Below are 25,452 nucleotides of genomic sequence, written 5' to 3'. Positions count from 1 at the left end.
CTTATTTTTTTAAATGCGCTCTTTTATTTCAGATTCTGAAAATCCTTTTTATTCCGAATTCAATGATGTATGACATTTTATGGTTTAAATGCGTTTTACTTTGTTTTTTGACATTATAATATAAAGAAATGTTCTATTACGCCAAATCTAAAAATATTTTTTTTTTTTTTTTTAATTAAAAATTGCCTATGCCATTATACAGGGTGTCCAATAAGTAATAATTTAATGGCGTATTTATCGGGTCAAAAGAATTCCATTTAGCACAACTTACCTCAGACGAATAGTCAACGGAGACAGAAATACAGGGATCAAAGTTATTTTTTTTAAATGCATTTTTTACTTAACACGCGCTTCCCTTTTGAGTTTCTTGCTAAAATTAGGTATTCGAGGGTTTTTGAAGATGCCAAATTTGATACTCAATTTTAAGTCAAATTTCTCTGTGAAACTTTATTTAGATGCAGAAGACATCACTGATGTCAATAAAAAGAAAAACAAACTTCTCCATCTTGGTGGCCCTCAACTACAAGAAACTGCTTTTGACTTTCCGGGAGCTGTTCTAGAATATGATCCCATTACAAAAAACAATGTCTTCGAAGTATTGGTGAACGCCCTTGATAACCATTTTTTGCCACAACAAAACTCTTCTTTTGAGAGACACGTATTTAGACACATGACAGTTGAAAATGAAGAAAACCGCAAGAAACTTTTACTAAGGTGTAGAGCACAAGCTAACAAACGCTCGTTTGGAAAGAATGAAAATGAGGCTGGAGATAATAAACTCATTGACATGTGGACTCCTGTTGAGTTAAGGAGGAAACTTCTGAAAAGGGGATTACTGCTCAATTCACATTTGGTATTGGTATATTTTTATTTTGGATTTGTCACATAACGGTAGAAACGATTAATATATAAGTTTTTCCATAAATTGTATATTTTTCGAAATAATTCAGGGTTGCCGGACGTTTTACACACAGTGTATATTTTTATTACATGAAATCAGTGGCAATCACGGATTTTTGCTCGACAACCTTAGTAACATATTCTGTACTTTTATATTCTGCTAGTTATTCTAGACAATAATTTATGATCTAATCAGTTTATTTTCCTAAATGTGGTCGCTTTCGAGAAATTGACTACTAAACATTGTAATTTTCAATATTTGGTTGGCTATAGCAGACAAACGGTTGAAGAGTGCAAAACGTTTTGCATGTTTCTAACTTACCTTTTTAAGATTTATGTTATGACGATGTGATGATGGTAATTTCGAAATTTTCAAAAAGCTTGACATTTTTGACGATTTTTTTTTATTTTTCTTTGCCCACTATTATAACAAAACAGCTTTAAATTCAAGCGGCGCCGCTTATTAAGATAACATTTTTACATATCGCCATTAAATTTGCTAATATCACAGCTAACATTAATCAAACGCCTATCATAAGAGATTGCTGGATCAGTAAAATCTCTTCGGGAAGGCTCTGCCGATAAAAAACTCTCGAATCTTCCGAGTAATTCGTGAACGACTCCATAAAGTTTAGCATCATGGTAATTTCTGTTATGACATCGGCGTTTTTAAGTCTGACAAAAAATCATACATTTCTTAAAGGTTTTTTTACGATGTAAAATTTTAACTTACCCGTTATTTTGGCTTAGACGAAGAACGTAATCAGCCACTTGTTTGACAAAATGTCGGGTCACTTCAAGGTGGAATTGCTTTAAAACGGTGTGCACTGACACAGACAGAGCAGTACCGTCCATTTGTTCACTACTTCTTTTACTCAAACTGGCTGCAATTTGAATACATAAATGATTAGTGCATCGATTTTTACTTAAATAGAAAAAACACACCTAACTTCTGAGGTAGAAATATTAACTTAACATGGGCTAGAACAAAAATAAACATCGTAATGGCGTAGCTTTTGTCGCTGCGCTCGATCACGTATACTTTATTCAACGGATCGTTCAGTCCAGCATAGTCCAAATACTCGGAAAGCTTCTTTATAACATTCTCAGACGGCATTGGCTTGTCCTGATTTAAGTCTAACAGGAGAGATCTGTTTAATGTCCTCAAAGAAGCTTCCAAGTTCTTAGCGTTGAACTTGCAAGATTTGTTTAAATGGAACGCTATCAAGTTGCGTAAAAGTTGCAGTTGACCGACTAAAATCGCTTTCTCCAAAAATTCCGGCCAGATTTTTGTAGTCCTGCTGACGTAAGTCTGGTATACTTTCAGAGGGTTAACGTCATGTTCAACTGCTCGTTCTTTCATATCCGTGTGGATGGCATTTATGACGTTGCTCCAGGAGGGCACTTTGACGTTTTTATGAGTCAGATGGGCTGTGGAAGTGTGAATAATTAAATAACTGAGATAGTCTATTCACGATGTTTTTTCAAAAATATTTTATAAAGTTTATTGAAGCGGCAATTAAAAAAAGATGACTGGATATGAGCACAGGGCAAGTGTGAACAAGAAGTTTTGTCCAAGAGTTGAGAACAATATTTTTTCTAAGAGGAACCCCATACTTTATTTATTTTGCATCATAAATATAAATTAAGGCTGGTTTTTACATGTAGGTCCAATGCAACAACCAAAGAATAGAGCTATTTAACAAGGGACAGCCGGCATAATTCCTTTGATATTGGGGTGATACTTTTGGCTGACCTCGGTTTGCCTTTGGTAGGAAACTAATTAATTTTAATATTTTTTTCTCCATTATAAGGTAACCTTGATCAACCGCGTTTTTTTGAATATCTTTACTAAAACTGAATTTTGCAGATTATTACATCTTTAATCCTTAAAAACGTTAATGGGTTTTTGGAAAGTTTTCCTCTTAAAAACTATAAACCCCAGGCCCTAGATTCTTGAATCGAGGGAAGGGAGTTATCAAGAGAAAAGAACACATAATTTGACAGAAACCTGCTTTTGTCAACCAGTTCTGTCACATTCTATCAACACTGCTATCGGTAATTTTACTCCCTGCGTTCAAAAATTAGGGCCCAGGTCTGCTGCCCCCTGTTTTTACTTAATGACAGCATGATTTTGTAATTTTGTACTAGGTATAAGCTTCCTTTTGTTTTTTGTATAATTTTTTAACATTCAACATGTTCTTCTAGCCTCTGATGATAAGCTGCTTCTGCGCTCAAAACGTGCTGGGCACTTTTTAGAGAGGTTTAAGACCTAATAAATTTATTGTGGAGACGACTGAGTGTTACTGTTACCCCTGTAATAAAATATTTGCTTTGATTATTTGCTGAAAAATATTTGCTGTCGGGTTTGCCAAACAAAAAAAGAAACTTCGCTTCCCTTTAGCAAACAAGTTTTGAGGAAATATTTGCTAACGTGTAAAAACATAGCAAATATATATGCTGAAAACAAACATTTACGCAAATAAATTCGGTAGCAAATGTAGCAAATATTTGTGTAATGCCTGCTTAAGTCTTAGGTAATGCCTGCTTTATACCCCATGCTCCCATTTAAGAATTAAATTAAATTTAAATTTCCACTAAAATTTATATTTAAACTAAGAAATCTTGCTTAGGTTTATACTACAAATTAATAATTAGAAAAATAAATGACTGTTTTGACTAACTGGACGTTCGACGTTGATGTTTGACGTTGACGTTTCTATTGTCATCGTCATTACGCGTGTTTTGTGGATAAAGAAAATTTTTATTAAAATAATTTAAAAAATTTGTTCTTAAACCACTTTTTCGGTAAAAAATCCAATTATGGAAATAGACGATTCAAGTCTAATAGACTACGTATCGCAATAGAAGACAGCAATTTACATCATGAGTGATGACAAGTATGACAGTGATAGTTCCGAAAGTCAACGAATTTAAACGAATTAAGCCGAACTTTAATAAAGTTGGTTTAACTTTAATTTAAAATTAATTTTAGTTTAGTGTAAATTGAAAGTATAAATGGGCTCGCTTGTAAGTTCACTTTCAGCTTTGATAAATTAATTTTAGTTTAAATGAAAGTTTAGTTTAATTGTTAATTGAGAGGTATAAAGCAGGCATAATAGTTCTACTACACGCATAAAAGGCTGAAAGTAGAAAAATGGTTCGCGGACGTTTGATATCACAAAGCGGAGGGAGATGAGGACAAAAGCAGCAATAATACTTTACCTTGCGGGCGGAAAAGTGTAAATGACAACTATTGAAAGACTAACCTGCAATACGTTGTAAAGCTGTAATTATCATAAAGGAAAATAGTCGGTCGAGGCCTACTAAACCAGTTATTTCCACAGTTTGTGCTATTAACGCGATGGTTTCTTTGTTTAAAACTGGTTTATGTGACTTTATGTCGTACCACGTGCAAGTGGAAGGTAAATACACTGAAGTCCTAAAAGCAATATTTAGGGGCTGGATTTAAGTTTAATACAAAAGTTACCTTGGATCAGTTAATCGTATAATTTCGCGAGCCAAACGGCCCACAAAGTTCTCGCTCTGATCTAGAGCTGGATAAATGGGAATAGGGACGTATCGGCTTTGAAACCGACTTTGCCATGGCTGCACTTTGTTCTTGAGAAACGAAGTGCAGCCGTTGCACTCCTGTTCTACGTTGTAGTTCACTATCCTCGTAACCTCTTCTTGCCAAATTTTTAGGCCGTTTATATTAATATAATCCTTTAAAAAGAAACTCATCTCAGCTATTGACTTCATTGATCTTATAGACACTTAAAACTAACTTGAATATACTCAAATGATCGTTTAAAACCATCCATTATCAAACTCAAAGTGCGCAACTTTGTTTCTAGCTCATCTGGTTTCGGTTTGGCGCTGAATGTAAAATGGTTGTGCAACGCTCTAGACACGTGCTGCACTAACTCTTTCCTGATACCATCCTCCAGCAGTTGCTTCGGATCTAGACACACCACACCCACTAGAGTACTCTTCATTAAGCGCATGCCTGAAAGGTAACTATTGAGTTTTTAAACGAGAGTGATGAGTGATGTCCACTCCCACCTTGACTGAAAATGGATACCGAATGCGTCAACTCGGCAAACTCAAACCGTTCGTCAAGTTGCGCGTAATCCCTCAACTTGTCCTTGTCCACGCGACTTGGCACTTCAGTAATGACGTTAGTCTGCATCTGAATGATCCGAGCGAGTTTTTCGAACATCGTGCTCGGTATGATTTGTAACACTTTTCTGACGTAGATATCCAGCTCTTTGCTGTAGTACTCGGACACGGACACCAGATCTTCGCTGTGCGCCTGATTGATACGCAGTAACGGCAACTCCAACGCAGACGCCAACTATGAGCACAAAAATGTTGGGTACTGATTACTAAACCTTCAGACATAACGTGTAAAGTTGGGGAGGGAAAGACGTGGGGTTGGAACCCATCAATACTGCGATGGATGTATACCATGATAGTGAGACCTATGATCACATACAGCGCAGTAGTGTGGCACAGAAAAAAAAAAAAAAAAAGGTGCAGAGACTTGTATTTCTTTGCATAACGGGAGCAATGAGATCGACCCCCACGGCAGCACTAGAGGTAATTCTCGACCTCACACCGCTCCACATCATGGTGAGAAGAACTACTTGATGAGCACATCTCAGGTTGGATAAGGCCGAATTTAAAAGGAGAGCACACAGTGCAAAGGACTCACTGCCTACTGGCAGTGCACACCTCGCCGATCTCCCAACCGACTAAATCATCAGGAAGTTTAGTTTCGAAAAACAATTTCGAACGAAACTGTGCACAAGTGAGATTGGAGCAGAGAATCCATTCAAACATTGGGAAAAACAACCATAATATGGTATACGGACGGATCTAAAACTCCCGAGGGGACTGGAGCAGGAGTCTACGGGCCTCGCACCAGATATACCGAACCCATGGGCCAGTTTCCCAACATTTTTCAAGCGGAAATTCACGCCACAGAAAGGTGTATTCAGTTCAACCTCGACAGGAAATACCGGAACAAGGAAATTGCAATCCTTTCCGATAGCCAAGCAGCCATCTAAGCGTTGAGCTCATCTAACATCAGTTCGATGATGGTTCTGGAAAGCTCAATGATCTAGGAAAAAACAACAAGGTAACCCTCCTCTGGATTCCGGGGCACGTCGGAGTAGAGGGTAACGAACAAGCAGATACTCTGGAGCATCAGCGCCACTGATCGGGCCAGAACCATTCTGCGGCCTTGGAAAAGCATATGTCCAGGAAGAACTTAATAAAGCCGGGGGAAGACTGAGGCAGGCCAAAAATCTCTTCGGCAATTTTAACCAAGCAAGATCTAAGACACTGAGCTCAAGGCATTAACGGGGTTTCTAACGGGTCATTGTCGACTCAGAGAACACCTAAGGAAGCCATGCCTAGAAAAGGACAGTACCTGCAGGTTTTGCGGAGAAGAACCAGACCACACATTGCTGGAGTGTCATGCTGTACGCCACAGAAGATTATACCACACACTGGGATTATACCAGCTGGCTGTGGAAGAAGTACCTCGAACAGACCCACTCCTGAAATTCCTGAAGAAGGAACTAAATTTTGAGGGGCTGCTATGAACAAGGAAACCTTGAGATAGCAGAAGAAGATGGGGTACAATAGATCTAATCAGGTCGCAGTACATCTGTCACCATTCACACCTACCATTACCATTATTATTTGTTCATATTCTTTAATATACATTAAGTGAACAAAACATTAATGACAGTCAGAGAAAGAACAGTGGCAACTTGCGAGAGTGACAAGATGTGCTTTTAATGTATCAATGTTAACTTTATTAAATGCTACGCCATCTACTAAAATGTCATTCTTACCTTCAAGAACACAGCTCGTAGCTTAATAACCAACTTGGGCTCTTTTTTAATTCCGTTCTGCATTAAGCCCGTGTAAAAGTCTATCAACTCCCAGGCGTAACTAATATCCCCGATAATCTGTAGATGAATCAGCACATCCTCATTGATCTTCATGGTCTGAATCATTTGATCCAGATCCCTGCGGGTCTCGGACAGAAACTGCACTACTTGCATGTGATTCCCCAGTTGATGGTATTCTTGAACCTCTTCCAGCGCCTGGATCAACTGCACTAGCTTCCTAACCGAGCCGGAATCGTCCCTTGACAGATTTTCCACCTGGTTAGCGATTTCCAAGAACCACCTTTCCAGATCAGAGTTTTTCTTAATTCTAGACAAAGCTTTGGCGCCGCCAAAAACTTCAGCGAGTTCTTTCAAGTTTTGCTGGCATACGTCCTTTAAACTGTCCCACTGGCTATCCTTTTCCGTAATCAAATTCCGGTACAACTCTTTGGTTACCAACTCGAGTTGAGCTGTGTTCAACAGCAACAGAAACAACTGGGAATGTTCACAATTCGCATCCGACGCTACAGCATCCCTCAGTTGTTTTAAACGTTTGTTTTTGTCGCTAGTACCTGTTGATAACCATGTTACAGGTATAAAATGGTAAATATACCAACACAAACCTGGTTTTAAAACAATATGCAAAATCAGCCAGCGCAAAACCACATTGCACTCCCTTAAACAGTTTACAATGGGAGTGATGTTCTTCAACAGAGTGTCCCTAGTAATTACACCCTCTTTGAGAAACTTTCCTGTCGTTGCCAGCAACTCAGGAACCTTAAGACCGTGAGCGACCGCCAGATTTTTCAAGTTGACCGGTTGCAAGGTATTGCCTAAAGCCTGTTTGGCTGCCTTGAAATTTTCCCAAGTGTCTGCCAAATTAACTATAAAACTGTAAAAAACTTTGTCAGTAAAAGCAAAATCAGATCCACACAGCTATCTTGCAAAATCATCATGTTTTCACATTCTTTGGATGTAAATTAATGGAAATTGATGTAAGAAGAAACCCGAGAAGAAACCTGTTTATTCACTTGAAGAACTCACTACGCTCGTGGAGCTCATTGTTCTTTTCGTGAATAAAAAATGGTTTAAGTAACTTGCTGTATAAATAACTATTATTGTATCTGATAAGGGGAAGAAATTGCAACCATCTCGGCTCCTTAAGGAGCTAAAACTTTTTTCTACGCACCTGAAATTGCCTTACGACTTCACAAACTAATTCTACTATACATAAGAAAAATACAGGGTTCCACAAATTCGTGTGTAAGTATGGGGATCCCGAAAATGGTGAGAGATACAGAGTTGGTTAAATGGAGGCAAAGTTGCGGAATTTGGAGATACAATACAATACAATACAATTTATTTCCAATATCACAAAAGGGATGTAGGAAGATTACAAAATCACGTATATAAAAAAGAAAATACTTATCACTTATCACACATGTTATACGTCTTCAAAGCTGTAGCCTAGGAACTCCTCCACTGTATAAAAAGCCCTACTTAATAAAAGGTCTCTCATAAATGATAAAAACCTGCTGTTTGACAACTGACGTAATTTTGGTGGGATCTTATTATATATCACAGCACCAATATAATAGGGGTTCGCTTTAAATAATTCAAGCCTGTGTAACTCATATTGATAGTTATTTCCAAATCGGGTAGCATAGTTATGATTAGTATTTAGAGTTATGAAAGCGGACGCATTCTGCCTTACAAATTTTAAAAGTTCGAATATAAATAAACAAGGAAAAGTCATTATTTTCTCTGAGATAAATGATGGTTTACATGATTCCCTCGATTTTAAATTAAACATTATACGTACGGCACGTTTTTGGTTTAAGAAAGCTCTATTGGATGCAGACGATGCACCCCACAGCACTATTCCATATCTCATACGAGATTCAATATTAGCATAGTAGAATGATTTAACTGTTGCCCGACTCGTTATTTGTTTTAGGCGCTGTAAAGCAAAACAGCTTCTCGAACATTGGCTGCAGACAAAATTGACATGTTCTTTCCAATTCAACGACAAGTCTAAATATAAACCCAACAACTTAAAAGATGTAACTTGTTTTATAGTTTTACCACTCAATTTGATAAGATGACTTTTCAGGTAGTTGGCTCCGCAAGGATGAAACTCCATTGTATACGTCTTATCTTGGTTCAGAGTTAATTTATTGTTACTAAAGTAATTTGATAACAAGCTCAAATTATCATTCAAAGTCCTTCTCAAGATATGCTCATCCTTATTTGAGGATAACAAAGTAATATCATCAGCAAATTCACAATGTGGTGCACTCAAATATTTTGGCATGTCATTAATGTATATAAGGAAGAGTAGTGGGCCTAAGACGCTGCCCTGCGGGACGCCAACTTCAATTGTTAACTGGTCTTATTCAGATTTATTGAATAAAACATATTGTTTTCTATTAGATAGATACGAGTTCAATAATTTATGACAATTTCCTCGTATTCCATAAGAAAGACATTTCTGCAAAAGCAAGGTGTGCTCGACACAGTCAAAAGCTTTGGTCAGATCAATAAAAAGGGCCATAACGTTTTTATTTTGATCTAGTTCCCTATAAATTTGGTTAATAACATAGCATAGTGCTGATAAAGTTGATTTCCTGCTTCGAAAACCATGTTGTGAGTCTGATAGTACATTATTGGAATCTAGAAAGTTTAGAATGCGTTTTGATAAAACTTTTTCAAAAATTTTCGAGAATATTGACAGGAGTGATATTGGGCGATAATTTCCGATATCAGCTGTGCTACCCCTCTTGTGCGCACAAATGACTTTGGATAATTTCAAGTAGTCCGGAAAAATCGCTTGCGTAAAACACAAGTTTAATAATATGCACAAGGGCTTACTGACCTCTGAACTACAAAACTTAATGAGTTTTGCCGAAAATTCGTCAGGACCGGTGGAATTCGTATTTTTTAAACTGTTTATTACTTCAATTATTTCTTTTTCTGTAACATCAAATAAATAGATTGAATTATTAACATGTGGTACTGTATTGAGGGAGTTAGAAATTATTGGTATGTGTAGATTTTGGAGCGATAAGGGAATATTTACGAAAGTGGAATTAAAATGGTTTGCTATTTCTTTGGAATCCGTAATTTCAATATCATTTACTAATATCCTATTTATTTGCTTGTTTCCTTTATTTTTAGTAGTAGAGTTTATAATATTCCAAATAGTTTTTGATTTGTTAGTAGAAGAAGATAGTTTATTATCATAATATGTTTGTTTTGCAAGTCGCAAGGTTTTCCTGTAAATACTCTTATATCTTTTATAGTAATCCATACTAATCTCTGCTTTTTTAAGCTGGGAAGACATTTTGCGTAGGTTCTTTGATGACACCTTCAAGCCTAAAGTGAGCCACTGTTTATTCGAAATATAATCTAGCGCTTTTTTCCTTACAAAAGGAAAGCAGATGTTAAAATAACTATAAAAGATCTCAACAAATTGCAACATACTGTATCCAACATCGTCCGCACTTTCCAGTAAGTTGGTCCATGACTCCAATGATAATAATCTTTTGAAATTATTCATGTTCTTTATAGAAAAACATCGTACCATGTCAGAATTGTTAATACTTTCATTAGAACATGCCGGAATTGTAACAAGTTGATAAGTGTGGTCCGATAAGCCGTTTTCGCAAACCTTTTTATCAATAATAAATCTTATGCCGTTTTAACATTTAAAAAAAAATCCTATTACTTCCGAAAAAATACGAAATTGTGCAAAAACGTTTTTATTTTATTTGATACACTCCTCATAGGCTGAAGTGGGCAATCGACTCCTTCCAACCATTCAAGTCCCCTGGAATTGACGGCAACTAGAGAAGAGCACGGGTCACCTTCATCCCTAAAGTGGGGAAGAGGGACCCCACCCTCCCAAAGTCATTCAGACCAATCTGTCTCTCATCCTTCCTCCTGAAAACACTGGAGATGAAAGATAACTATATTAGACCCGAGATACTGGAGAGGGTGCCTCTGCACTCCGGACAGCACGCTTACAGAGCGGGAAGATCAACAGAAAACGCTCTTTTCGTGTTGTCCGAAAACATCCAAGCACAAAGAAATGGTTATATGCGCCTTCTTAGACATAGAGGGAGTATTCGACAACATCTCTCACGAGGCAATCAAAAGGGCCCTGATGTCCACAAGGAGGGGTCCTATCACCCTTAATGTGGAGTGGTAGTAGACGAACTTCTCGGAAATCTTACCGGGAACGGAGTAACTTGTCTTGGCTATGCTGACGACATAGTCATTATGGCCAAAGGCAAATTCGAAGGAACCCTCTGTGATCTCGTAGAAAGAGCTAGAGACCACCAGAAGATGGTGTTTATCAGTGGGATTGAGAATCAACTCATCAAAAACCACAGTGATACCTTTCACTACCAAGACTTCAGCACTTGAGAAATATCTGCCTCAACGACAAAAACTTGGAATGGCGGCAAAAAGTTAAGTATCTATGACTTACCCTAGACTCAAAACTTATCTGGAACCGCCACGTAGAAGGAAGAAGTTCTAGTGGTTTGTGATTCAGTTAAAATATGCTTTATTTATTATGGGTCTTATTGTGTGATTTATTATTATTATAATTAGCTTCATTAGGTTTTGTATGAATGGCATATTATGTATTAAATAACGGTCGGCTTACCTTTTTTACGTAGAGAGCAGATTAAAATCATATTGTAAAGTCCTTCAGGTGCGTAGAAAAAATTTGGATCCTCTTTAAGTAGCCCAGATGGTTTTAGGTAGAGCCCTCCATCAAATACAATAAAAAAAACGAAAGTCCTCGATGTCCGCCTCGTAAAACAATACTGCACTTATTTTCATTAACTTGATGAACTTACATAAGAATTTCAAGTTCAACAGTCTGTATCTTTTTTAATATTAACTCTCGTCATAAGAGATTTCAGCTAAATCGTAATATTTTGATGTCAGAAAACTGCTCTAGCTTTATGTACCTTATGGTCCACCCTGTCAAAAAGGCATTTTATTTGCAAATATCACAGAAACGGTAAGAGATGTTCAAGGCATTTTTTAGCTGACGACATCTCGAAAACGGTACAGATACCTACACACACAGATGTATTAAAATAAGTTTTGTAAAAGAACATTCCAGTCGGGTTTTGAGGTTCTAAGGTTTAGTTCACTGTTATAAACGGCCTCTTTTCCACACTAGTATATGATTAAATACCTACCCCATGTAAACAGAAATCACCCAATTGTCGGGAAAAAACTTATCGACAATCTCCCTCATTATTGCCGTCTCTGAATGCAGAATTCCAATGGAAAAAAACAAACAAACATATAGCATTGAGGCTTGGGTGGCCAGAGCCGTACTACGATGCTTCGGTAGAGAATACACGGGCACTTGTGAGTAAATATCGTCTGAGCGCAGCCGCCCAATTACCATCTCAATATAAATAGGATTGATAGAAACTCTCCTGGAAGATAAAAGTCAACTCAGGAAAAGGCAATAACAAAAGCAGTTTAAATAACTTGAAGTAATCCTCAGGATAATTTTGTGGTCTCTTTGGGCTGTTACATCCTGTATCCATTAACAATTTGCAAACCTCATCAAAACTGCTCTGCGTATCCCTTCTTAACGGAGTGTATCTGTTGAATGACACTAGCAGTCTTTCCCTAACGATTCCATCAATGTGAGTGTCAATGGTTAACAGCATTAAACCATAAAGGAACAATGCTTCGCACTGTAATAGTACTGTTGCTACAAGCCTTAAAATAGACCGTATAATAAATGACTTACTAAAAGTTGTTTCCCCTCAGCGTCTTGGAAGACAGTCTCCAAAGACTGATGGATGTATACACCATCTTCTAATTCTTCAATATAGTGATTTAAGTCAGTGATGTATGCATGGATGCTTTCAAACAGTAGATAAAACCTTTTTATAATTTCAATATTGTTAGCCCTGAACTCTTCGTCAAGTTCCCGCAATTGCTGCAATACAATTTAGACTCATTTTGCTCATTAAGTATTCTCTATCTAATTTACCTCATTTGCCTCAACTTTTCCTTCTTGAATCTCAGATGTTTTTAAGTAGGAAAAATCCAGTATAATTTCTCCATATTTTTGCACATCTTGTCTGCTCTCTAATCTGTGTTAAAACGCTGTATTGGAGCCCTAATAAATACAGGGTGGCCCAACGTAAAGGTCGCACCCCTACTAATGACCTTCCTGGTAGATTTGGAAAAAAGGCTCGAACCACAACCACACACATCTTGTCCACTAACATACTACACAGGGTGATCCATAAAGAAGAAACCACGGCACATTTTTAATTTTTAATTATAGTTTATATCATTTTGTCTTATACCCCCAAATAGCAGCACGACGTACTTAGTACATACAAAGTACTCGTAAGTAGGTACATCGTTGGTATATTTCTAGTAAAAAGTACGTACTTTTTTGATCCCGAGTTCCAACATTCTGAGCGTATTATAGACGTACATTTACGTACGTCCTTAATACATAAATTTCAGTTCTTACTATAGATGTATATGTGGTGATCCAATCGTGGACCATATGCAGGGTGATTGCGGACATAAGTTATTAAGTAAGTTACACACTTTGATGGACAATTTGTTTGACACTTTAGTTAGATGGATATGGTAGTGTAGGAATAGTCTCCGAATTAGATAAGATAAGACGATGATTCAAAGACTTAGAGGTGGGCCTGTTTTGCACTTGCCAAAGCTATTTGGTATTGTTATAAAATAATTTAAGTCGCGTTGCAGCCATTTTGTAATGCTTACTATACTAGGTTTTGAATCCCAAAATAGTAGTTTTCCTATTCAGTGTGCAAAGTTATGTTTATCCACACGCGAAAGCTTCAAGTGCGGGAAAACTACTTTGCACACGTGTTAGGAACAATATTTTTTCTACGAATGAAATATCTATACATTTTGTTTTTAATTTTTATTGATATTAAAAACAACAACTTATAACTATTTATTGTTATTAACAACATTAATGTTAAATGTACAGTTGGTCGCGTTTTTTAAATTGATCGCAGATTGAGCAACTGAAGGTAAAATACTGGTACTTGGAACTGCTTCACTTTCTTTAGGATTGAAGGTCAGAATTTTGTTACTTAATCCTTTTTTATAACTTGTGGATTCATCAATGTATTCTTCAGCTACCGTAGTCGATTTCCAACCCCCCAAGCGTTTTATGTCAGTGATTCCTTCTCCAGAATCGGCCAGGAACGTGCCCTGTGTAGAGTTCTGGATTTGGCAACTTCAAAAAAATAGCTATTTCGGAAGGCATTTTTCCAAAACTGTTTACTCCAACACTTTGCGAAAAACATTTACCCTTTCTGTAAACTAGGAAAAAACGATTGTTTGACTTTTTTGGACGTAGGCTGGTGTATCTTCTGTACAGTTGCAGGTAGGTTCCGTTATGAACTTCTTCTGATATTATAAAGTTTCTTGCTGTATGATTTTTGGAATCCCTAATTTTAACAATTATGAGGTTTCCTTTGTCTTCAATATCTGTAGTGGTTAAATTGGCTAGCTCTTCCCTTCGACATGCACCAGCAAGTCCGAATATAGTGGCAACTTTAATTAACAGGTAAATTTCATCTGGTGCGGAGTTCATAAAACTGAATATTTCTTCTTTTGTAAAAATTTTCGCCTTTTTAGGTTTAAAACCAACATTCTGCTTTTTCAGAAATGCAGTGAGCTTATAAAATTCACCGATATCGATGTCTCTTTTTATTTTTATTACATTTTTGAGCATTGAATACTTTGACCACATTGTGTTAGGTTTGAATTCTTTGCTTAAAGTAACAAAATACGCTAAAAGTACCTCTTCCTTTAAGGTTTTTATCCCCTTTTGTTCGCACCATTGGGTAAACAACTCCTACTGTTTCTCGTATTTTTCTCGCGATTTGAGAGGCAGCAATTGCAAACTAGCCATGTTGGCGGCTTTTAGAACATCTTCCGGAAGTTCATCTTCAGTGATATCCATTATTAAATTAAAATAGTTTTTTTAACTTAAATAAGTAAGAATAAACACTGTTGTAGACTTTAAATTTCATATAAATGCGTTGTTTGACAATGAGCTTTGGTTTTTAAGAAAACAAGCCTCATTTTCAAAGACAAAGACAAGGTGGTTTATTTACCTAAACTGTACGGAAGAATAATGTGAAAAAAGTCGTGTTTTTTATATGAAACCCCTGAATATTATTACATTTTTGAATTCTACGCAAAATTCTAAGCAGATTTTATGTATAATAGTCTATATAAAACCACTGTTGCAAGGTATAATCAGCATTTTAAAAAGTGTGAGGGAAAAAATTTTTCTGGAAAGTGCCACTTTGCACACACTTTTACGTATGCAAAGTACCTTATTTGCAAACATTCGTAGAAAAATATATTTTACGCAACTGTACTATAACAAAAATTATACTTATCTTAATATTTAAAGGCGCAGAAAAAATGGAAAATTATACTTGTCTATGAGCCCTTAACAATATTGACTTGTTCGAGCGTTTTTTTTCCAATTCTACCAGGAAAGTCATTAGCAGGGGTGCAACCTTTTTGTTGGGCCACCCTGTATAAACAAATTTACCTGTAAACTTTTGGAATGTAATCTTTCAGTCTAAACAGTTCGGCTATAATTGCATTGCCCCTAGATACCAGCAACAATATGGTTTGACCGCACGTGTTATTTTCCGCTAGAAACTCCTTCATTCTCTTCAGTTTATCTACAAATTGATTTCATTATACAGGGTGTGTAGGGTTCAGAAAGTACTTCACAAAAATAAAAGGGCGTCCAGGGGACGTCGAGAAAATGTTATTTTGTCATTTACAGAGTTTCAAAGTTGTAATTTATAAAAATTCTTCTGATCCAAACCAGAGTTCCAGACACTGAGACGGCCGTAATCTATTTCTGACTATCGAAGATTCGAAGATATACAATAGTATATCGTACGTTTCACGGCAGATATACAGGGTGTTTCAATAAGCCGTGCACGCGGCGGTTTCTCGGAAACTATACGTAGTACTAAACTACTAAAATAAAAAATACCCAAAAACTGTGAAAAGTTAAATGGAATGATTGATTGCAAAAATATTGTTACGATTGTACTTTTAGTTATTTTGTGTTACCTCATATAGTCTTAGTTCATTTCGTTTTACCCCGTATATTGTATTGTTTAGGCCCAGTTGTACATAGTTCAACTCTTGAACCTGGTTCAAGTAAAAAACGTCATTTTGACAGCAATTTAATATGGCAAAGTTCAACTGAACCGATCTTTGAACTGCATTTGTACAACCGCGCCATACTGTATAAAAGTACCAGGGTTTTTCAATGAGATGTTATTTTATGCAAGATTACCTCCATAAGCTCAAAATCAAACAGAAAATGCTTCAAAACGAAACGTGTGTTGTGTATACTAATTACTGCCATTATAACCACCGCATTTTAATAGGTATTAGACACTTTAAGTGGCAGCAAAACCTTATACGTAATACCACAGTAATACGTTATTTCAGCATCTACACATGCAAAAATAACGGATAACGTATTACGGTGTAACATAACTTTACGGACTATAATATGTACGTTATACGCAATTCGCAAACAGGTTTCTGTCAATCACCGTTTTATGATTCATGTCATTTTTCAAGCAAAACATGGAACAATCAGATTTCAATTTACGCTTTAGATTTGTAAAGACTCCAAGAGATGAGAGAGCCATAGGGCTCTTTTCTTATACACTATATTATTTTCATTATGCAAGTGCATAAGCATCAAATCATCCAAGTCGTCTTCATCTTCCGAGTCGAAATCTACAATGGCAATTTCAAAAATGTCATTCATTATGTAGCATACGTGTTATAAGTATACAAGAATCAAAGAAAACAAGAACGCCTACAGTACACATAAACAGTAAATATCAAAGAAAATTTAAGAGAAAACACGAGGTTGACAGATGTCCTGACTTATATTGTCATTTGATATTTGAAATAGCGTACACCGTGTAAGGTAAAACTTAAAACGAACTTAAAGTCAATTTTAACATAAACGCAAAATTCTTAAAAGTTTGATAAGACTCTGATAAATGGTTGAAAATAAAATAGTATACAAACCAGGGTGAAAAGTTTAATTTCTGACTCAATGTACTACAACTACCTAATTTCTCCATCAAAAACACTTTCCACCTGAGTATGTAATAGGTTTTAGAGCCAGTTTGATGTAGATTCTTCACACATCAGTCAGATCAAATTATGAGATTTAAGTAAGTTTAAATATGAGATCTAAGATAAAGTGTCTTTATCAGGATTTTATTTTTATTTTCTTTGATTTTCTTTGGGTAGTAACTCAAAATGATTACACAGTGCTGGTGCAGGGCTTTTAATGTGACATTTACTTCTTTGATTTTTGTATAAATTTCCCTGGTACCTATATGGAAAACTGTTTTCACATTCTGCTGCATTATTAAGTTTATTACTTTACCTTAGCTGGCTATGCTTTTAATTTCAGTAATTTAGAAAACCTTAGATTGGTACATGTCAAGAAAACATTGTTTCTGAAAAATGTTTATTGTTTACTATGTCAAATCCTACTTCATTTTTCTGACTTCTGACATACAATCATCACCATATATATAAACAATCTTTATTTTCAATAGAAAAAAGCTCGGAAAAAAGGCTATCAACCACTTTCTCTTTCTGCCTATGTTTTCAGTGGGATTTTTTATAGTTTTAGTATATATGTTAACTTATATCTAATTATTTACAATTTATCTACAAAAAGAACAAAAAAAAAAGTCTTAGTTAAAGTGCTCTAGTAGGGTGGCAGTGGGAAAGAGGTAACAGGATTGTCTTGTTATGCACAGTGGGTTTATTATTGTCCAGTTGTTTGGATTATTCTTCCATTTGTTTTATAGTTGTATACCTCTGTCTGTTATTTTGGTTATGTTTGTACGTTCATAGAGAAGTTGGTTGGATGGGTTGTGTAGTGGGTTTTCTGGGTGTCTTATTTTGGTTATTAGTCTTAGAGCAATCTGTTCCGTAGTCTGAGTATATCTTTTAGTTTTGTCAGTAGCATTTGCTCTAAGTAAGTGTCCGTAGTCTAGAACTGGTGTACAGATGGATTTGTTTATTTGTGTGGTCATCACCATAATTTAAAGAAAATCACATTATTATTAACTGAGATATCAAGCTGTATGTACTCATGAAAAGCGGGACACACTGTATAATAGGAATCCTCCTAGAAATCTCAAACAAAACAGTACTTACAGTTAGCAAAATACCAGGAAGAAAACAATTACGATCACCACAGCACTGAACACAAACTCACAGTGTACTCAGCATTGAATTTCAATGATTCAATTACTTCTAACTTCTATTACAAATTAAATCGAAAATAAAATCCCAAGACCCAAGATTTTTTCAATATCACACAAACATAACACAAACAAAACAAAACCAAAGTGAAAAGATAGGTTAGGTTTAAAGAAAACAGCTGTTTTACGTCAAGCTTGTGACGGTAAAACATGGCTACCAATGAATAAAAAAATATAGCGAAGTAGGAAGGAGCAATTGCTATTTGCTAAATCAAAGAGGGGGACAAAATTGACAAAAATCGTTCAGTAAACTATCAGAAAATCAGTGACGATAATCAATCTGCTGTTGCCCACTATTCACAAATCCACTAGTGATGTAAAATAAGTAACTAACGGTTACAAAGTAATCGTTACTAAATGGGACTTGAAAGTAACGAGTCTTAATTCAAAAAAAGACTCGTTAGATTTCATGAGTCCAATTTATAAATCTTTAGTAGGTTAGGTTCTATCTCGTCATAGTCGTTACAAGTTAAAACCGACACAAGATAAAACAAGTAGGTAATAAATAATTAAAAAAAGTAAAAATCATATTGCCATTTCTTTATTACCTTTGTTTTGTTAATCATAAAAATGTTATCCGAATCTGTTCTTCTCTTCAAGAATAATATCGGCCTGAAGTGTAATTTAATGGAAGTAACTAACGGGTCCGAAGTAACGAGTTTAAAGTAACGAGTCTTAAAACCTAAAGTAACTAATTGGTCCAAGTCCTTAAAAGTAACGATACTTTCCATTACTAAAATCCACTCGTCAATAATAATTCAACTAATTTAAGTTTGCAAAAATTAACCTTTAACGGACCGAAAAGCAAAACAAACAAAAACAACAAATCTTTGCGATTTTTAGCTATTTTCACATACCACCAAATATAAACAACACTGTTTTACGACTAACTTCGGAAGTTTCATTCAATTGCGCAGTAGGCGAATGTGGGGGACAAAGATGGCGACTTCCGTCTCGGTCGCTTAATGCACAAACGGGGTATTTGCTACCTCCTGATACTTGTTCTTTTTGCTCGAAGATGGCTACGTTCACCCCAAATACCTTAGGTGCTTTCCAATGATTAAAATTTAGGAACAGAGTACTCCGAGGTGTATAGCTTTTCAACTGTTCTTCTTTGCTTCTTCTTCTTTAAGTGCCATCTCCTCTCAGAAGGTTGGCAATCATCATGGCTATCCTCACTTTCGATGCTGCAGCTCTAAACAACTCAGTGGAACTACAGTTATACCATCCTCTCAGGTTATTCAACCAAAAGATACGTCTTCTTCTTCTGCTTCTTTTCCCCTGTATCTTTCCCTGCATAATGTTCTGCAACAATACATGTTTATCTCCCCTCATCACATGGCCCAGATATTGCAGCTTCGTTATTTTAATTGTGTTTAATATTTCCTTTTCTTTTCTCATTCTTCCCAGTACCTCCTCGTTTGTTACCATGTCCACCCAACTTATTCTCAAGATCCTTCTATATGACCACATCTCGAATGCTTCCAGTCGGTCGCTTATCTCTTTCTTTAACGTCCAGGATTCCATCCCGTACAGCAACACCGAGAAAACATAGCATCTCAATATTCTGACTCTAAGGTGTAGATTAAGATCTCTACTGCATAACACATTCCTCATTTTGTTGAATATGGTTCTGGCCTGTCCAATTCTTGCTTTAATTTCTTCGGTGTACTCATTATCTTCATTAACCGTTGTTCCTAAGTATTTGTATTTGCTAACTTTCTCTATTGGTTCTCCGTTGATCCATAGGTTTTCCTGTTGTTGAGCTGACTTTGTAATGATCATGAATTTGGTCTTTTTGATATTTAAGGTAAGTCCTCCTTCCTCACTGCTCTTCACTACTTGATCAACCAAGCTCTGTAACCCTCGTATTGTTTCGGCAATAAGTATGGTGTCGTCTGCATACCGGATATTGTTAATGGGTATTCCATTAACCTTTATTCCCGTTGTTGTTTCTTCAAGTGCTCTCTGAATGATTTCCTCCGAGTAAAGATTGAACAACAGCGGCGACAGTACGCACCCCTGTCTTACACCGCGTCGTATTATTATTACGTTTATCTTCTTTGCTTAGCACTGGAATATTCAAACTAGAATTGAACTGTATATACTTAACGGAGCAACATGTACCAATTTATCGGGTGGGGGCCAGGGGGCAGGGGATTACAACTCAAAGCAGTACAGAAGCGAAAAGTCCCGACCCACTGGAACGGTCAAAAGAACTACTCCGAGCAGTTCATATAGGTCACTGGAAAGCACCTCTTATAGTTTATATACGGCCAATGTCCTATGTCGACCGTTCTTCAGAAAGGTGGCCTCAAGTGGGCTGTCAAATTTATTAAACTTTGACGCCCTGTATTTCTTTAACAAAGCATTTTCGAAATATGGTCTATATAGCAAGCCAACATTATTCTACATCGAGAATCGATTATTAAAATCATTAAAAACACCCTTTATAATATTTTGCTCAAATACTCATTGGTTTTGATCGATTATGAGTAGAAAATTGGTCCACTATCCACAACACAGTTGTGAAACTTGAGAAAGTGCATTTTATTGCTTTAAAAAGAACTGGATTAATGTTTTTGTTTGATTTTGATGTATAAAAGCAACATCACTATCCGATGCTGTCTAAAGTAGTAGAAATTATAAAAGTTGCAATGCCTAAATAAGTTTCGAACTTTTGAAATGTACTAATCTTAAAATTCCCTGACCTTTTACATTGTTCTACAATTGTTTCAATAATAAACTTAAGATAAGATTATTTTCTCTAAAATTACTAATGATAACGATCAGCTGTTATAATATTATATGACTTGTTTTTAGTGTTTCGTGTAATCAAAATGTCGACGGAATTAAAATTACGAATTTTAAAAATATTAGAACAAGCAGCCAAAGCTGAAAATCTACAAAATTACGAGCTAAAACCTGAGTTAGATGCTCAAGTTGGTGATGGGTTCTTCTCCAGCTTCTACCAAGGTGATGTGTTGGACAACGATACTGGAAAGTCTTTCAAAGTGGCTATCAAAACAGTCGCACAGTTTGAATATGATTACGACAGTATTTTCGGTAACGAAATTATTTTCTACACTAGGATCCTGCCAGCTTTGCTGCGGATACAACAAGATGCCAACTTACCCAACCCATTTGATAACACACCCAAATACTTTGCATCCAGCCTGGAAAGTTCTAACAAATTTCTAGCTTTGGAACATTTGAAACCGCAAAACTATGTAATGCATGAAAAAAAGAAGTTTCTGAGCCAAGACCAGTTAAAGATGGCCTTTCAAACTTACGGGAAATTTCACGCGTTGGGTTTTGTCTTTAGGAAGCAAAATTACGAATATTACCAGGAATTAAGTAAAGCTCTAAAGGACCAATTTTCGTTGTTTACAGAAAAAGACTTTTCTAAAGCTTCTCTAACTAGAACAGTTAATGAAGTCCTGAACAATTTGGAAAAAAGTAGTGCAGCTGAAGAAGAAGGAAAGATTTTGTTTAAAAATGTCATACCTACCGTGGAGAAGTCGTTGGTTTATAAAGGTCCCTACAGATGTTTTACGCATGGAGATTGCTGGTCTAATAACATGCTCTTCAAATTTCATGTAAGTACCTTTCTAAATATGGCTCTGAAATAGCCCACTAAATTCTAAATAGTATTGATCATCACCATACTATTCCTTTAATTGATATGCCAAAATTACGTTCTGAGATAACAATCTTAAAAATGTTATTGAGCATTTCTTTGCACTTAATGACTTTTACATTGGTCTTTTAGAACAAATTTCAAACCAACTTTTCAAAAATTCCATTTTCAGAAATCTGGAAAACTCGAAGACCTCAAACTCCTAGACTTTCAACTAACACGTGATGGTACACCAATCCACGACTTATCCTACTTTTTTTACTCATCGGCAGCCAAAAAGGACTTGGACTCTTTAGAAGACTACCTCAAAATCTACCATCAAACTCTTTCGCAAACTATTAAATGGTTGGGAGAAGATCCGGAAGAAATTTTTTCCTATCAAGTTTTAATCAGAGAATGGAAAGAAAATGCTCTCATGGGGGTGATTCTAGGTGTTCACATGTGGAGGGTTAAGCTACTGGATAAAACTGATTACGAGGACATGTTAAAACCGGCTGGTCCAAAAGAGTCTATGGAGAACACGTTGAAACCAGTTATTAATCTTATAAACGCAGTTTTTAAGAGTGATACTTATAGAAATTTGAGTAGCGACGTTTTTCAGCATGCTTATGATTTTGGAATTTTAACTAGAGATAAAGCAGCCTAATGTCAGATTGGTTAATAAAAAATGATTTCTAAACAAAAATAGTTATTTACATTACTAGTGTGGTATGAGCCGGTAAGTGTATTAGACACCCAATCATGTATTTCAATACAATTGCGAAAACTACAAACATATGGTTTATCTGATAAATGTTCCATGCATTTTGGGTAACTCGGTGGAGATGGCGGTGCGGACCAATCCAATGACATATTTTAATTTTCCATTTGGTCGTAGGTAAGGTATAGTACGTCACACGTGCTCTAAGACATTTTACGCACTCATGGAATTGCACTCATTTTCATATCGTGCGTAAAATGTCTCTTACAGCACTAGTTACGTAATATACTATTACAAGTCTTGCAACCACAAACGTGCTACGACCTGTTTGAACAAACAATAGATTCGAGATAACACGAAATAAACAAAATGGGGTAACAAAAAAATAACTAAAAGTCCATTTTGTAACAACAGTTTTGAAATACCGTCTTATAAATTACTATAATAAAAAAAACGACAATTAATTTAATCATACAGTCTCAATAAGCTATTATAAGTAATATACAAAATATAAAATGTAATTTAACAGACTAGCAACCCTAACTAGATCCACTAAGAATGATTGCCTTTCTGATGACATATCATTCAACTTAACTATTACTGTAACAGATTTGGGTGGCTATACAATTTCAGCGTGTCATGATGGCTAAAGAAATTCCTTCAGGTGCTAACTTTCCTACTAAAATTTTGGGTCTAGCATCAAAATAATTTTTATTATAGGGTTTTTACTGCAACCTATCCACAGATTAATAATGATGGACCAATACTTCAGGCCTGTAAACGCCATAACAACTATTTTCTACACCTGTCTGGTGGTATTGCAGATCGATCTGTTTTTAGTAAACCCTGGAAGTTTGAAGCAATATTTTTCGTTCTTTTCTGTATCTGTTTATGTGAGTCTTTTGGTTTAGTTTTTTAGTGTAATGAGTAAAATCAATTTTTTAGGTCTTGATTATGAGCGTCATGTATCCGTTAGGAATAGATTTCTATAATGAAACGGTTCAAAAATGTAGTTCACTATTTCGGCTTGATTTGTCCGGTATTGGTGATAATACTAGACACAAAGTACAGTCTGGCACAAAAATGATGTATTTGGTTTTCGTTCTGTTTGTTATCTGGTGTTATGCGACAGTTATTGTGAACAGTATAGTATACATTCAGTATCAAGAGGATTATGTGCCTATATATGCAGTGATTCATCAACATTTTCCTTCAGGTTTATTCGTATTTTTACAGCAATAATATTTTTTTTGTTTTTTAAATTTTAGTAACTACAAATTCATCGTTTTTGTTAGTTTTGCATTGCATTTTGCATATTCTCTGGCTATCCATTCCATTTCCCAGTGTGATTTTACCTTTTTACTTCCTCTACGTGATTTTTTACGTTAAACTTCAATTGCTTCTACTCACTGACCATGTAAACCATTTACACCTTCAGAACAGTGTCTCAGTCAAAATGAACTTAAAACGGATCATTGTTTGGCATTTAAAGATATTGAGGTAAAGTTAACACTTGTAATTCAAACTTATATTAATGCCGATAATTATAGATACAACAGGAAGTTATTTGAGGAGCACAAATTTTGGAACCTAGTTTACATAGGAAACGGATTTTTGATTAGTTTTTGGTCGTTTTTCAATTTATTCATCAACTCGGATCTTAAAACTGTACAATTTAGTATAAGTCTACTGAGTGGACTAGTAACATTGGCGCTCTTCTCTTGTTATGGGTGCTGGTTAACCCATATTGGACAAGACTACCACGATGCGGTAAGAATCCCTCACAATTTTATGGTAAAGATCAATAATTAAGTTGCAGAGTATGGAACTGACTAAAGCAGTCTACAACATGAAATGGTATGACTGGAATGTAGAGTGTCAGAAAACGTATTTACTTTTAATCGTAAATCTGTCAGATGGTACAAAAATTCCCATTGATTTTTTGGGTTTTGTTGGGCATGAATTATTGAAAAATGTAAGTGCCTAAGTTATCAATTTTGAAACTGATACACATTGATTAATTTATATTTATAATACAATTTACAGACTACCAGATTTGTGTACACGTTGGCCGGGTCTTTCTACTCTTTGAGAAAGAAAGTTTAAAAAGAAGGGTTATGTAAAGCTGTCGGGTTATTGCTTTAGTTCATTTGGAAATATTATAATTATAGTAGCCAGTGCACTATATTTAACATTTAATTGTTTTTTAATTTGTTGACCAGTTGCACAATAGATATTTATATTATTAGAAAAATAAGTAATACTTGTGTGAACTACCTAATTTCTCGACAGAAATCAAACACTTTCCACCTGAGTATGTAATATACTATTCCTTGCCCAGATAATTAATTTTTGGTTTGTCCAAGATTTCTGAAGAATTTCTTCAAAGAATGGTAACTCGCATTGTCCATAATAAATAATAATAATGTATTTATTTAGCATAAGTGCTATATCCAATATACAAATATAAGTTATAAATACTACCTATATAAGATTTTAAATAAGAAACAGTTTAATACTCAACGGGAAATGACATGTTACGATCAAAACAATGAGTTATAAAATAAAAGAACAAAGAAACACTAATTACTATACAATCATCCGGATAAAATATATTTTTTCAGGTGGTATTTGAACTCATTCAAGTTGTTGCAGTTTTTCACATTCACAGGTAGTTTATTAAACTCGATCAATCCCCTGTATAATACCGAGTTTAACATCTACATCTGCATGGTGTTGCATCTATTTAACAAAATAAAATCTGTACAATTTCTAGTGCTGTAATTATGTACATCCTTAAAAAGTTTAAAATTATTACAGATATATTGAGGTAAAAGGTTATGTTTTAGTTTAAATACAAACAAATTAACATTAAACATGATTTTTTGACTGACAGACAACATATTTAAA

At 35.5% G+C, this 25,452-nt stretch overlaps 3 protein-coding genes and 1 long non-coding RNA gene across 4 annotated transcripts; 3 read left to right on the top strand and 1 right to left on the bottom strand.

Moving 5' to 3' along the window:
* Positions 1-1,287: 1,287 nt before the first annotated feature.
* On the bottom strand, positions 1,288-18,298 carry Strump (WASH complex subunit strump). The gene is made up of 15 exons (XM_081976073.1): positions 18,096-18,298; positions 15,421-15,556; positions 12,841-12,943; positions 12,595-12,786; positions 12,327-12,538; positions 12,026-12,271; positions 7,430-7,698; positions 6,768-7,378; positions 4,966-5,257; positions 4,689-4,909; positions 4,391-4,626; positions 4,170-4,342; positions 1,846-2,331; positions 1,634-1,784; positions 1,288-1,575 (listed from the first exon to the last, which is right to left on the bottom strand). The coding sequence occupies exons 2-15, from the start codon at positions 15,540-15,542 to the stop codon at positions 1,422-1,424; spliced, it is 3,468 nt and encodes a 1,155-aa protein (XP_081832199.1). The 5' UTR covers positions 15,543-15,556; positions 18,096-18,298; the 3' UTR covers positions 1,288-1,421.
* On the top strand, positions 2,928-3,235 carry LOC145726827 (uncharacterized). Its single transcript, XR_014177690.1, has 2 exons — positions 2,928-3,051; positions 3,109-3,235. It is a non-coding gene; the product is annotated as an uncharacterized LOC145726827 (long non-coding RNA).
* Positions 18,299-21,025: 2,727 nt separating the features above from the next.
* Positions 21,026-22,527, top strand: LOC145726823 (uncharacterized). Its single transcript, XM_081976082.1, has 2 exons — positions 21,026-21,801; positions 22,015-22,527. The coding sequence occupies exons 1-2, from the start codon at positions 21,043-21,045 to the stop codon at positions 22,486-22,488; spliced, it is 1,233 nt and encodes a 410-aa protein (XP_081832208.1). The 5' UTR covers positions 21,026-21,042; the 3' UTR covers positions 22,489-22,527.
* A 338-nt stretch (positions 22,528-22,865) lies between these two features.
* LOC145726824 (uncharacterized) lies at positions 22,866-24,718 on the top strand. Its single transcript, XM_081976083.1, has 7 exons — positions 22,866-23,206; positions 23,263-23,435; positions 23,488-23,758; positions 23,811-24,042; positions 24,093-24,312; positions 24,362-24,517; positions 24,589-24,718. The coding sequence occupies exons 1-7, from the start codon at positions 23,182-23,184 to the stop codon at positions 24,646-24,648; spliced, it is 1,137 nt and encodes a 378-aa protein (XP_081832209.1). The 5' UTR covers positions 22,866-23,181; the 3' UTR covers positions 24,649-24,718.
* The last annotated feature ends 734 nt before the right edge of the window (positions 24,719-25,452 follow it).

This window comes from Ips typographus, linkage group LG3, assembly GCF_016097725.1.
Source record: "Ips typographus isolate SLU linkage group LG3, UJ_Ityp_2.0, whole genome shotgun sequence".
In the NCBI taxonomy this organism is placed as follows: Eukaryota; Metazoa; Arthropoda; class Insecta; order Coleoptera; family Curculionidae; genus Ips; species Ips typographus.
The sequence above is the reverse complement of the archived record's forward strand: the minus strand, read 5'-3'. Positions and strand labels throughout refer to the sequence as shown.